The 13,889-nt window shown below is 46.9% G+C and overlaps 1 protein-coding gene across 7 annotated transcripts in view; it reads left to right on the top strand.

Moving 5' to 3' along the window:
- The first annotated feature begins 8,898 nt into the window (after nucleotides 1-8,898).
- The window catches only part of STX2 (syntaxin 2), a 42,787-nt gene continuing 37,796 nt past the window's right edge, over nucleotides 8,899-13,889 (top strand). For 5 of the 7 annotated variants that reach the window (XR_001884630.1, XM_017867853.1, XM_017867856.1 and 2 more), the window contains exons 1-2: nucleotides 8,899-9,009; nucleotides 11,659-11,733. Coding sequence is in view for 6 of the 7 variants with exons in the window: in XM_017867853.1 (XP_017723342.1) it covers nucleotides 11,713-11,733 (21 nt within the window). In the remaining variant the exon portion in view is untranslated. The remainder of the gene's footprint in view (nucleotides 9,010-11,658; nucleotides 11,734-13,889) is intronic. The other 2 variants (XM_017867854.1, XM_017867857.1) reach the window with 2 other exon arrangements.

Here is a 13,889-nt window from a genome sequence, read left to right as displayed (position 1 = left end):
CCCAGGGGGTGGTCGTGGGCCGGGGGGGCTGGGGGCTCGGAGGGGCAGGGGCCTCGGGGAGTCCTGGGCAGGAGCCCCGGGTGGGGTCCCGAGGGCTGGGGTCTTGGGGAGTCCTAGGGTGGCAGCTCCGGGCCGGTTCCCCAGGGCAGGGTCTTGGGGCTTCCTGGGCGGAGTCCTCAGGGCGGGTTAGAGCAGGAGGAGGGAGGCCGGAAGGTCCCGGCCTCGACCCTCTCTCCAAGCGGGACTCCCTGGCCGTCACTCCGCCTGGCAGATTCTCTCTGGCACTTACCCAGCCGGAGCCCACCAGCTTAACCGTGGTCGACCCCGCGGTGTCCCCGCAGTGGGCTTCAGCCCCGGGGAGCAGGCCGGGTCCCTTTGGTCGCTGCTTTATTTCTGGGGCTTCACACAGGACCCTGCACTAAGCGGGAGGCAACAGATGGGTGGGAAATGTAGGCGCCTTAGAGTGCTGGGTGCTTGCGGTGGGATGAGCAGGAACAACAGAACAGCTTGTGTCTGATCTCCTCAGTAGTTTGCTTTGGAACTGGGACTGTGTGTGTTGACTCTGAACACACCTAACGCGCCCAACAGCCGAGCACACGGCAAATTGTTTACTTTAGCAAGGGAAAAGCAGGTCACTAAAAATTTTGGAAGGATTTTGATGCATTCTACACATGTAAAGGTAACAGAACTGTGCATGGTGCAGTGACAGCGAAATGATAGCGATGGTCGTGCACTTTCCAAGCTTATCTAACCTAGGACAGCTTAGGCCAACAGAAGTAATTATGACTTTTTACCTTTACAGTACAGGTACTAACTCATGCTGCGTGTGTGCACAGATACAACCCCTGGTCTCTAAATTACTGGCGGCCTCAGAACAGGGTTGCTAAGGCCACAGCCCTATGGCACCCAATGCGTGTAATGAATTATTCTCTCTCCTCTTCTGCTAGAATGGAGCTGTTATGTACCCCGGAGTGGGAGAATAGAGAAAAGAGCCACTTAAATAATTATCTGTGTTCTGTGGTTCAGATGAGGAGCTCTGGTTGAGAAAGGCAATGATTTCATCCTTAGGATCATAGAAATTATGCTTTATATTCATTCCAAGAAAGTTTCTTCACAGTGATTTTTCCTTTTTTATTGATGGACAAGTATTCCCTGTGGTTGGCAGATCAATACCATCTTCAACACAGCAAATTAGAGCTGCGTTGTCTTGCCCGGTAGATTATCTTTCAGTGCCGTGTAGTAGGAGCTCAGATATTCATTTAATGAAGAAAAGCCGTGGCTCATGCCTGTAATCCCAGCAGTCTGGGAGATTAGGGTGGGAGGATCACTTGAGCCCAGGTATTGGAGATCAGCTTGGGTAACGTAGGGAGACTCTGTTTCTCAAAAGAAATTAAAAAATTAGCAGGAGGCCAGTCGCAGTGTCTCATGCCTGTAATCCCAGCACTTTGGGAGGCTGAGTTGGGTGGATCACTTGAGGTCAGGAGTTTGAGACCAGCCTGGCCAACATGGCAAAACCCCGTTTTGTAAAAATACAAAAATTAGCCGGATGTTGTGGCACACGCCTGTAGTCCCAGCTACTCTGGAGGCTGCGGCAGGAGAATCGCTTGAACCCAGGAGGCGGAGGTTGCAGGAAGCTGAGATCGGGCCACTGTACTCCAGTCTGGACGACAGAAAGAGACTCTTTCAAAAAAACCAACAAAACACACACAAAAAAACTATCCAGGTGTGGTGACTCACACCTGTAGTCCCTGGTACTCAGGAGGCTAAGCTAGGAGGATTCCTTGAGCCCAGGAGATAGAGGCTGCCATGGGCCATGATTGTGCCATGCCACTGCACTCCAGCCTGGGTGACAGAGTGAGACACTGTCTCAAAAAAAAAAAAGAAATGCTTAATGTCACTGAACATGAGAGCTGTGACTGTTTTAGCAAAAGATAGCCAAATTTATATGTTGGGGAATCATGAGAAAGTACCTTTTCTTGGCTTGAATAACAAAAAGCAAGTAAGGCAATTATTTGTCACTCAGTTTCTATATATCCCAAGCCTTCCTGAAACAGTAGAACATGTCAGTTTTGTTCTAGAATGGCAGAGCTAGAAGTCAGCTCGTCTACTTCAATACCATCCTGCTTTAGATACAGCCACTGAGCAGTCAGAGGGTAAATCCGTGGAAGTTTCCACTTCTGGAGTTTCTCATCTTGGGCAAATAATTTTTAAACCTCTCAAAACTTGTTCTTGTATGTAAAATGGGGACAGTGGTATCGCTCTTGTCCACCTCATAGAGGGACTTATGAAGCATAAAATTATCTAATGTGTGAGGCTCTGGGAGAAGGTGGGAGGGAGGAAGTGCTATGTAATTATAAGTGTGATTAATATTTACCAGATTTTTTGTTTTTAGGAAGTTATAGAAAGCAGCCTTCTGGCTGGGCACAGTGGCTTTCACCTGTAGTCCCAGCACTTTGAGAGGCTGAGGCAGGTGGATCATTTGAGCTCAGGAGTTCAAGACCAGCCTGGGCAACATGGCAAAACCCTGTCTTTACAAAAAACATACAAAAAATTAGCCAGGTGTAGTGGCACATGCCTGTGGTTCCAGCTACTCAGGAGGCTGAGGTGGGAAGATTGCTTGAGCCCAGGAGGCGGAGGTTGCATTGAGCCAAGATTTTGCCACTGCCCTCCAGCCTAGGCGACAGACAGATTGAGAGCCTGTCTCAAAAACAGAAAAAAGAGCAACCTTCTCGCTAGTACAAAATAGTAAATTAAAACTGAATTTGAAGTTTAATAACTTTTGATATTTAAAAACCCATCTTAAAGTTACCAGATACAAGTTTAATTTCCCCCCCTGGAAATATGTCCTTTCCAAGTAGTTCTTGGAGTAGTTGAATGTGTATTCACAACCGTGCTTCTAAATGGCTGGTGGTTTTTTTTTCTAGGTAAAGTTTAATATTTTGTTGGTTAAAATGCCTCATCTACAATGTCCACATTAACAAAATATCTGTGATGCTTCCAAAAAGTTTATTTTATTAGCTATTGAAGCTTGTTCCTGAGAAAAATGTACCTCCGATAATTACATGGAAAGGGCTTAACAATTAATTTGCCCAATATAATTTGTATTGACAGATTTAGTTTCTAACCAGTGATTCTGTTTTTGAGCAACCAGTCATTTGGGCATAGAAAGTTTACGTGACTTGGTCCAGATCTCCTAGACTCTTAAATCCAGAAAGATATTTCTGATTTACAGAAAGTAAAAGACTCGCCCATCCAACAGGTACTTGAATGTCAGGCCTCCAGCAGATCATGTGCTAGGTGCAGAGAGACACAGCAGTGAACTGAGTGTGGGTACGGTTGCATGCAGCCTGGGAGGAAGAGTGACCGAGGTGTAATGAAATTCACTGTAGGGCGTAAGCAAAATGGAATAGCTATTCTATAAGATAACCACCCCAAATGTATTCTGATTACTTTTTTATAAAAGTTTATGCACATTGATATCTTTATTATATTTGATATATATGAGATACATGTATTTATTATAGTGAAGAATAGAGAAACCACACATTTCATCTGTGGGAATTGTTTGCATGATAATAAACAGTAAATACATAGTAGCTATGTGGTGTTCTTAGTAGACCTAAAAGAAATGAGAACATTATTTTTCATCCTGGTTTCAACGTGGTGAATTGCAAATATAATCTCTTTTTAATTTTTTTTCCTTTAGACAGGATCTCGCTGTGTCGCTCAGGCTGGACTGCAGTGGCACGATCACGACTCATTGCACCCTTGATCTCCAAGGCTCAAGCCATCCTCCCACCTCAGCTTCCTCCGTAGCTAGGACCACAGGCGTGTGCACCCAGCAAATTTTCTTACTTTTGTAGAGATGGGGTTTTGCTGTGTTGTCCAGGCTGCTCTTCAACTCTTGAGCTAAAGCAATCTGCCCACCTTGGGCTCCCAAAGTGCTGGGATTTCAGGTGTGAGCTACCATGCCCGGCCTGCAAATATAATTTCTTAAAGGGCGGAAAACACTGCTCAGATATTTTTAAAAGTGATTTTTTGAAAGCTTATGTTTGCCCATGTAGTGCGGAGTGTTGCATAGTGAAGATTCAGGTTCCAGTTGATAAAATAAGATTAAGAGACTTCATTGGAACTTAAAATACTAAGAATTTCATATATGAACATAATTTTATACATGCATATATTTATAGTTTAGAATTTCATAATTTATGCAATCCTGCCAAATTTTTGTATTTTGTGTGTTCTCATACAAACAGTTCCTACAGTTGGAGTCTATAGTTTCTCTATTCTTAACTATAATAGGTTTGCTCGTTTATATATCTAAACATGTCCTTTGGTTTGAAGAGCAAAATCTGTCCATTTTCACAAATTAATCACTTCTTGTTTTTAACGTGGGGTCTATTCTGAATGTAAGGAGCAGCGACTCTAAGAAATAACTGATCCCTGGAAAAGCTCCCCGGGAGCCCAGACCTATTGCCTTGTGGTGGCAGGATTCTCTCCTGCCTCTGGACTGATATGCCCCCTCCTCCCTGCCCTGGCAGGTGCTGCTCCCTTTTCCTCCCTGCCCTGGCAGGTGCTGCTCCCTTTGTCTGAACCACTGGACTTCTCCCTCTGCACCTTCTCTCTTGCCTTGTACCTTTTTTTTTTTTTTTTTTTTTTTGAGACAGAGCCTTGCTTTTTTGCCCAGAATGGAGTGCAGTGGTGTGATCTCAGTTCACTGCGTTTTCCGCCTCTAGGGTTCAAGCAATTCTCCCGCCTCAGCCTCCCACGACACCCAGCTGATTTTTGTATTTTTAGTAGAAGCGGAGTTTCACCACATTGGCCAGGCTGGTCTCGAACTCCCAGCCTCAGGTGATCCACCCGCCTTGGCCTCCCAAAGTGCTGGGATTACAGGCATGAGCCACCACACGCAGCCTTGCACCTTTTTTAGTCTCAGGTTAGGCATCACCAGGAAGCCTTCCTGCGTCCCCTTCCTCGCGTGTTCCCAGAGGTGGCCCATCTTGTCTTGGGGCATTCTGGACACAGATGCAGTCCTGTTTTTTCCTGCACCCTTCCCCAGCTCTTCAACCTTTTCAGGGCAGATGCATGTTGTCATTTGTGCTCTGAAGCCTCAGTGTTCTGCATGGTGCCTGATCCAGAGCACCTGCCAGGTGTTTATTGAATCAGCGTGTTTCCATTTGAAAATGCCCATGGTAAGAAAAATGTAGATGCCACTGGAATCTGTTGTCTTCAAGGCCTTTTGGTTAAAAGGGACAGAAACCCATCACCTAAAGCAGAAAAGCGAGATTTATTTATTTATTTATTTATTTATTTATTTATTTATTTATTGAGGCAGAGTCTCGCTCTCGCCCCGGCTGGAGTGCAGTGGCCGGATCTCAGCTCACTGCAAGCTCCGCCTCCCGGGTTTACGCCATTCTCCTGCCTCAGCCTCTGGAGTAGCTGGGACTACAGGCGCCCGCCACCGCGCCTGGCTGGTTTTTTGTATTTTTTAGTAGAGACGGGGTTTCACCGTGTTAGCCAGGATGGTCTTGATCTCCTGACCTCGTGATCCGCCCGTCTCGGCCTCCCAAAGTGCTGGGATTACAGGCTTGAGCCACCGCGCCCGGCCTAGAAAAGCAAGATTTATTAAAAAGCAGAGTGGGTCGGGTGGGGTGGCTTATGCCTGTATTCTCAGTACTTTGGGAGACTGAGGTGGAAGGATCACTTGAGGTCAGGAGTTCTATATCAGCCTGGCCAACATGGCGAAACTCCGTCTCTACTAAAGATGCAAAAATTAACTGGGGGTGGTGGTAGGCACCTGTAATCTCAGCTACTTGGGAAGCTGAGGTGAGAGAATAGCTGGAATCTGGAAAGTGGAGGTTGCAGTGAGCCAAGATCCTGTCACTGCACTCCAGCCTGGGTGACAGAGTGAGAATCCATCTCAAAAAAAAAAAAAAAAAAGGTCTAGTGATTTCTCCCAGACTTTGAGGGCACGTAGTACCATCAGCCCCGTGAGGGATGGAGTTAGGACGGAGTGAGCCACCGAGGTCCTTCCTGTCCTTGTGTCATGGCCATTTTGTGCTTGCCAGGTCTCAGTCTGTGTGTGTCTGTTTCCATTTCTTGCCTTCTGTCATTTGTATATACTTTCCCACCTTCCTCCCCTTGTCTGGGTCTGCCCTTTTCTTGCTCTTCCTTCATTCATTGACTCGTTCGTTGACCTGGTCATCACTGACTGGCGGCTGTGTGCCAGGTACTGCTGTGGGCAGGATGCCTGCGTTGCGAAAAGACAGAAGTCCTTGCTCTCATGGAACCTGCAGCTGGGAGATAGACAGCAGCTAAGCAGATGAATCCATGTCTTTCGCAGCCCTTGCTGTGAAGGAATAAGCAGGGTGAGGGTGTGGGTGTGGCTGCCTTGGCCGGGCAGATCAGGGGGCTTCCCCGTGAGCTGAGCTGTGGATAAGAAAGTGGCTGTGGACAGGGCTGGGGGAGGGCGCCCTGGGCAGAAGACACAGCAAGTCCAGAGGCCCAGAGTTGGGAACGAGGTCATGCAAGGGACAGAAAGATGCTGTCGGTAGTGAGTGAATGGTCAGTAGTGGGCGGAGGTGAGACATGAATGAGCTGGAGAGGTTGGCTGGAGCCAGATCATGTGGGTTTCTCTTCATCTTCATGACCTGCTGTAAAGGGGCTGCCCCCAGCTCCCAAGTTTAAATCCTCTCTAGTTCAGTCTCTCCGGGCTTCATCATGTCAGTTTTGATCCTTATTCCTCGGGCGAGATCATGTGATGGGCCCTTGGTAGCTCAAGATTAGCCTGGCAGTGTCTCATGCCCACGTGCCGTGCTAGGGGCATCCAATTTAGTGCAGCTGCTTTGGAGAGCGATTTGGCGTTGTTCAGTGAAGCGGAAGGCGCTTCAACCCCATGGCTCAGTGGGCCTCTCTCTGCATGTGTGTGTGTGTTCCAGAAAACCATCCTGACAGGCACGTGCAGCCGTGTAACTGTGGGTTGTTATCTTGTTGGTAATGGAAAAATGTTGGGGACAATAGGAGCCTGGATGAATAATACATCATGGCTTTTTATGTAAAGGAGTGTACGCAGCAGGTAAGATGAATGTGTGAGGTTGAACCATATGGTGTGGTTTCACCTAACACTAGAGCGATATATGCTGAGTGGAGAAATCTGAATGTATAGCTGAGAGGAAAAAAAAAAAAAAAAACAAAACCAAAAAAATGATTAAGTTGCAGAGGCAGGCCAAGTGCAGTCGCTCACGCCGGTAATACCAGCACTCGGGGAGACCAAGGTGGGAGGATTGGTTGGGCCCAGGAGTTCAAGGCCAGCCTGGGCAACATGGCCAGACCTCATCTCTAAAAAAAAATATGTCTACCTGTAGTCCCAGCTACTCAGGAGGCTGAGGCGAAGGGGTCGCCTGAGCCCAGGAGGTCGAAGCTGTTGTGAGCTCTGATCACACTACTGCACTCCAGCCTGGGTGATAGAGCAAGACCCTGCCTCCAAAAAAAAAAAAAAAAAAATTGCATAAGTATAATACTACTCACATAAAGTCTAAGTGCCTGTTAAAAAGTGTTTATATGATAATAATGGGAACAAGTGTTAATAGAAATACAAAAAAATTTAAAACAATGTAACATTTTATCGTAGGTATAAAAGTGTAATTCACCATACACAAATATGAGAGAGTAGGTTACATTTAGCACCATAGTTACACACTGGCCCAGAGTTGGCATTTACTTACTTGTTTTTTGAGACAAAGTCTCTCTCTGTCACCAGGCTGGAGTGGCACCATCACTGCTCAGTACAGCCTCAATCTCCTGGGCTCGGGGGATTCTCACAAGTGTGAGCCACCACGCCTGGCTGATTTATGTATTTTTTGTACCAAAAATGGGGTATCACCATGTTGCCGAGGCTGGTCTCAAACTCTGGAGCTCTAGTGATCCTCCCAGTTAAACCTCCCAAAGCGCTGGGATTATGGCATGAGCTGCTGCACCCGGCCAGCTTTTACCTACGTTTAGTTACAAGTCTTCTTTTCTTTTTTTACCCAAGTGATTTAATTGTGAAAAATAAGTCAAAGTATTCTAGCAACACAGTACTAAAACCACTGTGTCTGTCAAGGTTTGTAATTTCTTTGTCTACAGTTATTATTTGTGTGGAAGTTCCTTAGCGTGTGTGTGAACAACATGCAGAAGAAAGCCAGGACTCTGTACAGCTTTGGATTCTGCCATTTGTGATAGTTCAGCTTCTGTTGAATTATAAATGTTGATTGTTCCAATGACTCTCTTTTCTGTTACGCAGTTTCTAAACCAGGAAGCTACCTGCTACCTGTTCCTGACAATAGTATTCACACAGGGGGAGTTGTGATTCTACTATAATGCTTCTTTTAAGAAGACTTCTGTTAACGTTTAACAGAAATGGAATGCTGATATTTAAATGTTTATCCTGTACTTTGACACTTGGGAAATCAAGTATGTCATATAGGAGAGTATTCCCTGGCTTGTAGTAAACGTTTGCCACAAGCAGTTTGGTTATTTACAATGAATACCCTCTCATAATCATGGCTGTTGTACAGCTGTTGCACTGTCTCAGGTTGAAAGACTGAACGTGGACATTCATTGAAGATCAGAATAATGTAGCTTAGGGATAAAGCCAAAAAGATTGCTTTGGTCATTTTTTTTTTTGAATGGAAAAGCAAAGACAGTATTATTGGGTCTGTTTCCTGTTATCTAATCAGTTTTAAGAGTTCCAGGTAGAAATAAGACATATAAGTCAAGGCTTAAGAATAAGAAATAAGACAGTAGAGGAAACATATTCCAGTCATGTGGATCTTTCCTGGCCTACGGGTAGAGAACCAAATTGTTTACCGGCAAGCAAATGACTCGGAACAAAAATCTGCCCGTGCCATGGGTTCAGAGTGGAGGAGGATTGACGCCACACCACTGTGGGGGTGCATCGCACAGCATGGGAAGGTCACCATGGGAGAGGACGATTGAGTCTCTGGTTGCTTACACCACGCCACTGTGGAGGTGCGTCGCACAGCATGGGAAGGTCACCATGGAAAGCGACTTGCTTTCACAGGGAAGCGTGGTGCTGGGGAGCATTGAGATGGGTGCAGCCTCTTTGCTGGAGCCGCAGGTGCAGTCTCCACAGTAGCATCTGCCTCGTGGGATTTGCCTCAAGATGGTCTTATGGTGTGGGGTAGGAAGTGGTGGGAAGCGGTGGGTGTCAACCTAAACAGACAGGCTGTGGCTTGACCATTGTTAAGCCTGGGTGGTGGGGACAGTGAGGGCTCACCCATAGTATTCCTTCTACTTTTGTATATGTTTACAGTTTTCCAAATAAACAAAAATGAGGTGACTTTGAATCTAGAACCTAAAGTTACTGACAGAGCAGGGAGGTGTGAGATGCCCTGAGAGCCATGTGGCATCTCATGGCCCTGGGCTTTAGGGCCCACAACGCAGTCTCAGCTCAGTTTCCAGCTCTCCGCCTCCTCCCGCCCCTCTCCCCACCCTCCTCCCCCACCCACCTCTCCCCACCCCTCCATGAGGTATTTGGGTAGAATGCACAGTCAGTCAATGACTTAACGTGGTCATGCTTCACTGCATCATTCCTGGTCCTGTGCTTCTGAGAGTGCACAGCTGAGCAGACAAGGCAGATAGCCACAGGGAAGCAGTGAGACCCCGGGCCCAGCTAGTGGGATTTAGTTTGCCCAAGTGAGCACTTGGAGACAGGGAGGGAGCAGGCTGTGGGCCCAAGAGGCGGGGCTGGCACACACGGGAGTAGATCCTCTTTCTAAGAGAGGGAGTCCCTGCTAGGGGAGTCTGTGGGGCCTGGCCTGCATGGCTGGTGGGGCTCCGCAGCACAGCTCCTCCCCCATCCCATCTTCCCCCAGGGTAGAGTGTGCTTGTCAGAGCAGGGTGTGTGGAATCACAGCCACAGGCTGCTTCTGCTCTGCCGTCCCTGCTGAGTGATCCCTGCACTGTGTTTCAGCCTCCTCACTGGCAACGTGGGGCCCATAAAACTAATGAGAACATGTGTGGAGAGTGTTTCAAATTGCCTACCACTTGTGAGCTGGAACTAAAGGACAGCTCTTACTCTTTTTAAGAGGGTCAACCTGGTACAGTTGTTAAGATGGTGAGTTTTGGAAAGTCAGACGAACTGGCTTCATCTACTGGTTCGGCACCGCTTAGCTCTGAGACCATAACCATTGAGCATGTGTTCTCTGAAATAGCCATGCCAGTACCTGCCTTATGGCGGGGATAGGGGGTGTGGTACCAGGAGGATTGACAGATAACACACCTGGCCTGCCTCCTGCAGACCCTGGGCACTGGCACTCAGTATCTTCAGCCATTCTTTTTTGGTTTTTAGAGTGGTGTGGGATCCTGGAGAAGAGTGTTAAACTATGTGGGGTCTGTCTTAATGTTAGTTTCTGCTGCTTGTCAGTTGATTGCCATTTTGTCTTGAAGTGCTGCTTTGCTTAGAATGACAAGTGTATGGGCTGGGTGCAGTGGCTCATGCCTGTAATCCCAGCAATTTGGGAGGGTGAGGTGGGCGGATTGCCTGAGCTCAGGAGTTCGAAACCAGCCTGGCCAACATGGTGAAATCCTGTCTCTACTAAAAATACAAAAAAATTAGCTGGGTGTGGTGGCAGGTGCATGTAATCCTAGCTACTCAGGAGGCTGAGGTGCAAGCATTACTTGAACCCGGTAGGCGGAGGTGTGAGCCGAGATCCTGCTACTGCACACTCCACACTCCAGCCTGGGTGACAGAGCGAGACTTTGTTTCCAAAAAAAAAAAAAGAGTAGGGACTAGGAGTAATTTCAAAAGCCTTTATTGGTTTATATATTAATATGACCCGTGAAAGTAGTGTTACCTTGTAAAACACTGATAAATATCTTATCCTTAGAGTCTTCTGATGGAGATGGGAGAATATTATCTCTATTTCATGGACAAGAGGCAGAGACTGAGACAAGTTAATGGGCTGCTGGGGAGGAGGCTGGAGCCCAGGTCTTCAGTTCCTGATCAATGGTCGTTCTTCTGGATGATGTGGGGTTTTGTTTTGTTTTGTTTTTGTTTGTTTTTAGATACAGGGTCACTGCAGCCTCAACCTTCTGGGCTCAGGTAGTCCTCCCACCTCAGCCTCCCAAGTAACTGGGACCACAGGCATGTGCCACCATGCCTGGCTAATTTTTTGTGGAGACAGGGTTTCATCTCGTTGCCCAGGCCGGTCTTGAATTCCTGGACTTAAGCAAGCCGCCCTCCTCAGCCTCCTAAAGTGCTGGGATTACAGGCATGAGCCACTGTGGCCGGCCAGTGTTTTTACTGTTTATGGAAAATATGCAACACAAGCAGTTTCGCTTCTTGAAGGTGAAACTGGCCTGTGTGATATTGACTTACATAGTGAGAACTAAATGATTCTAAGCAGCTTAGTTCTGAGAAAGCCACCCCTTGCTTCTCTCCAGGTCATGCACCTTCCCGGCTGCTTCAGCCAGGATCTGTTCTGTTGAAAATGTTGTGGAGTTCATTTGGGGTAGATAGTGGTGGCTGCTAGTTTGTTACAATTTGGTGCTCTAGTGAGTTGAGATCTTGTGGGTATTGAACTGTTTTTGTATTTCAGTTCTCTATTTGTGCCTACATAAAATTTTAAAATCTGAATTTTCCATTTTTCATTGTAGTGTAGGAAGAATGATGATGGAGACACAGTTGTTGTGGTTGAGAAAGACCATTTCATGGAGGATTTCTTCCATCAGGTAAGAGTGTTTAATGAAACCCAATCATAGCCTGCCTACCTGTCCTCCCTCCCTCTCCCTTCCCTCCCCTCCCCTCCCTTCCCCTCCCTTCCTTTCCTTCCTTCCTTCCTCCCTTCTTTTTCTTCTTTTTTTTTTTTTTTTTTTCTTTTCTTGTTTTTGGAGACAGAGCCTCACTCTGTTGCCCAGGCTGGAGTGCAGTGACACAATCTCGGCTTACTGCAACCTCTGCCTCCCAGGTTCAAGTGATTCTCTTGCCTTAGCCTCCCAAGTAGCTGGGACCACAGGTGCGTGCCACTCCGCCCGGTTAATTCTTTTTTTTTCATGTTTAGTAGAGACGGGGTTTCACCATGTTGCCTAGGCTGGTTTCAGACTCCTGAGCTCAGGCAATCCGCCTGCCTCGGCCTCCCAAAGTGCTGGGATTACAGGTGTGAGCCCCCGCGCATGGCGGCTTTCTTCTTTAAAGATGTGTATCAATATGATTGTGCATTTATAATATTTGAAATAATACTTCAGCTAATATTTTTAAAAGTTGTTTGAATTACATAAGTTCTCTGGAATTTTTAGTATGATCACAATGTTAATAATGAGAAAAATGCAAATCATCGTTCTGGTGCAGTCCAGGAGGGAATTGCGTGCGGATGGTGGAGCTGTGCACGCGGCCTCCGCGCCTGCTGGGGCCAGGCCTGCAGCGCCCTCTGCTGGTGGGTGCCCGCTTCTCCCACCCGGCGCTGGCTGCTGCAGGAGCGCCTCCTCCTTGCAGGCTGCCTTTGGGAGGTCCTGCGGCGCCCCTTAAGAGAGTTTTACAAAGGCTTCCCTGCAAGATGGGCAGTGTCTCAGAACGAGGACTCCTTGGTTCTTCAGGAAGTGGTGGTTCCGGCAGCAGAGGTGGCACCTGGCTGCGGGCGCAGGGGTCAGGTGTGCGTGGCTCCCAGCAGCACTGCCACCCCTCCACTGGTGGGAGTGAGTCCTGAGGGCAGGTGCATAGAGCAGAGGACTCAGGGTCTGAAATCGGTGACTGATCAGCTGTGTATGAGCTCAGGTAGAAGACTCAGAGGAAAGTCACTGGTGACCCAGTGGCTGATATTTTAAGACGTGGCAGCCTGCCAGGGCTGGGATCCTGTCTGAGGTGTGAGGCCTCCCCCTCTTGCTTATCTCCCCAGCACAGCGCTTGGGCTTAGGCCCTGCTGAAATTCTCAAACCTAAGAACTATCTGATCTAATGTTGCATAATTTCAAATTTTTGAAATTGAGTCACAGAACAAATACATTGACCTTGTAAAACATGAAGAAACGAAAACACATGTCCAGTGGGTTTTTTAATAACGGAACCTTCATTGCAGGACTCGCCTTGATTATTGGAGGACTCGCCTTGATTATGCTGAGTCTCATGGGATAGTTAAACTCGACAGCCTCAGCTGGCCTAGCAGTGCCTAGATTTGAACATTTTAATAGGTTTATAAAAGTATATGGAAAGTTATTAGTTTTTTAGACTCAATCAGAATTTCTTGAATATCTCACATAAGCCTAGTCACTGGTTTTGTAGTATTTGTTAGTTGCTACTGTTATCTAAAGGAAAAAACCATTAGATTACATTGTAAGCTACAAGGAAGTTCCTTTAAGGTATAAAGGAGTTAAGATGCTTGGATTTCCTGATTTCACTTCTTGGAAATGAGACTTTTTAAATTGTCTTTAGCCTTCCTGCCCCTTTGTCAAATTATTATTTTTCCGATTTTATTCCTTTTACTTGGTTGCTTAACTCCATGCAAGTTCTTTGTAAAAATGTATTTATTTTAAAGAATCTCCTGCCATTAAGTGTTGCATTTAATAGAAAAGTTACATAGTGCAGGCCGGGCGCAGTGGCTCATGCCTGTAATCCCAGCACTTTGGGAGTCCGAGGCAGGTGAATCACCTTAGGTCAGGAATTCCAGACCAGCTTGGTCAACATGGCAAAACCCTGTCTCTACTAAAATACAAAATTAGCCAGGCATGATGGTGGGTGCCTATAATCCCAGCTGCTTGGGAGGCTGTGGCGGGAGAATCGCTGGAACCCGGGAGGCGGAGGTTGCAGTGAGCTGAGAACATGCCACTGTACTCCAGCTTGGGCGACAGAGTGAGACTCTGTCTCAAAAAAAAAAAAAAAAAAACCCAAAAAAAGTT

This window comes from Rhinopithecus bieti, unplaced genomic scaffold (genome assembly GCF_001698545.2).
Source record: "Rhinopithecus bieti isolate Rb0 unplaced genomic scaffold, ASM169854v2 scaffold_4602, whole genome shotgun sequence".
Classification (NCBI taxonomy): domain Eukaryota; kingdom Metazoa; phylum Chordata; class Mammalia; order Primates; family Cercopithecidae; genus Rhinopithecus; species Rhinopithecus bieti.
The sequence above is the reverse complement of the archived record's forward strand: the minus strand, read 5'-3'. Positions and strand labels throughout refer to the sequence as shown.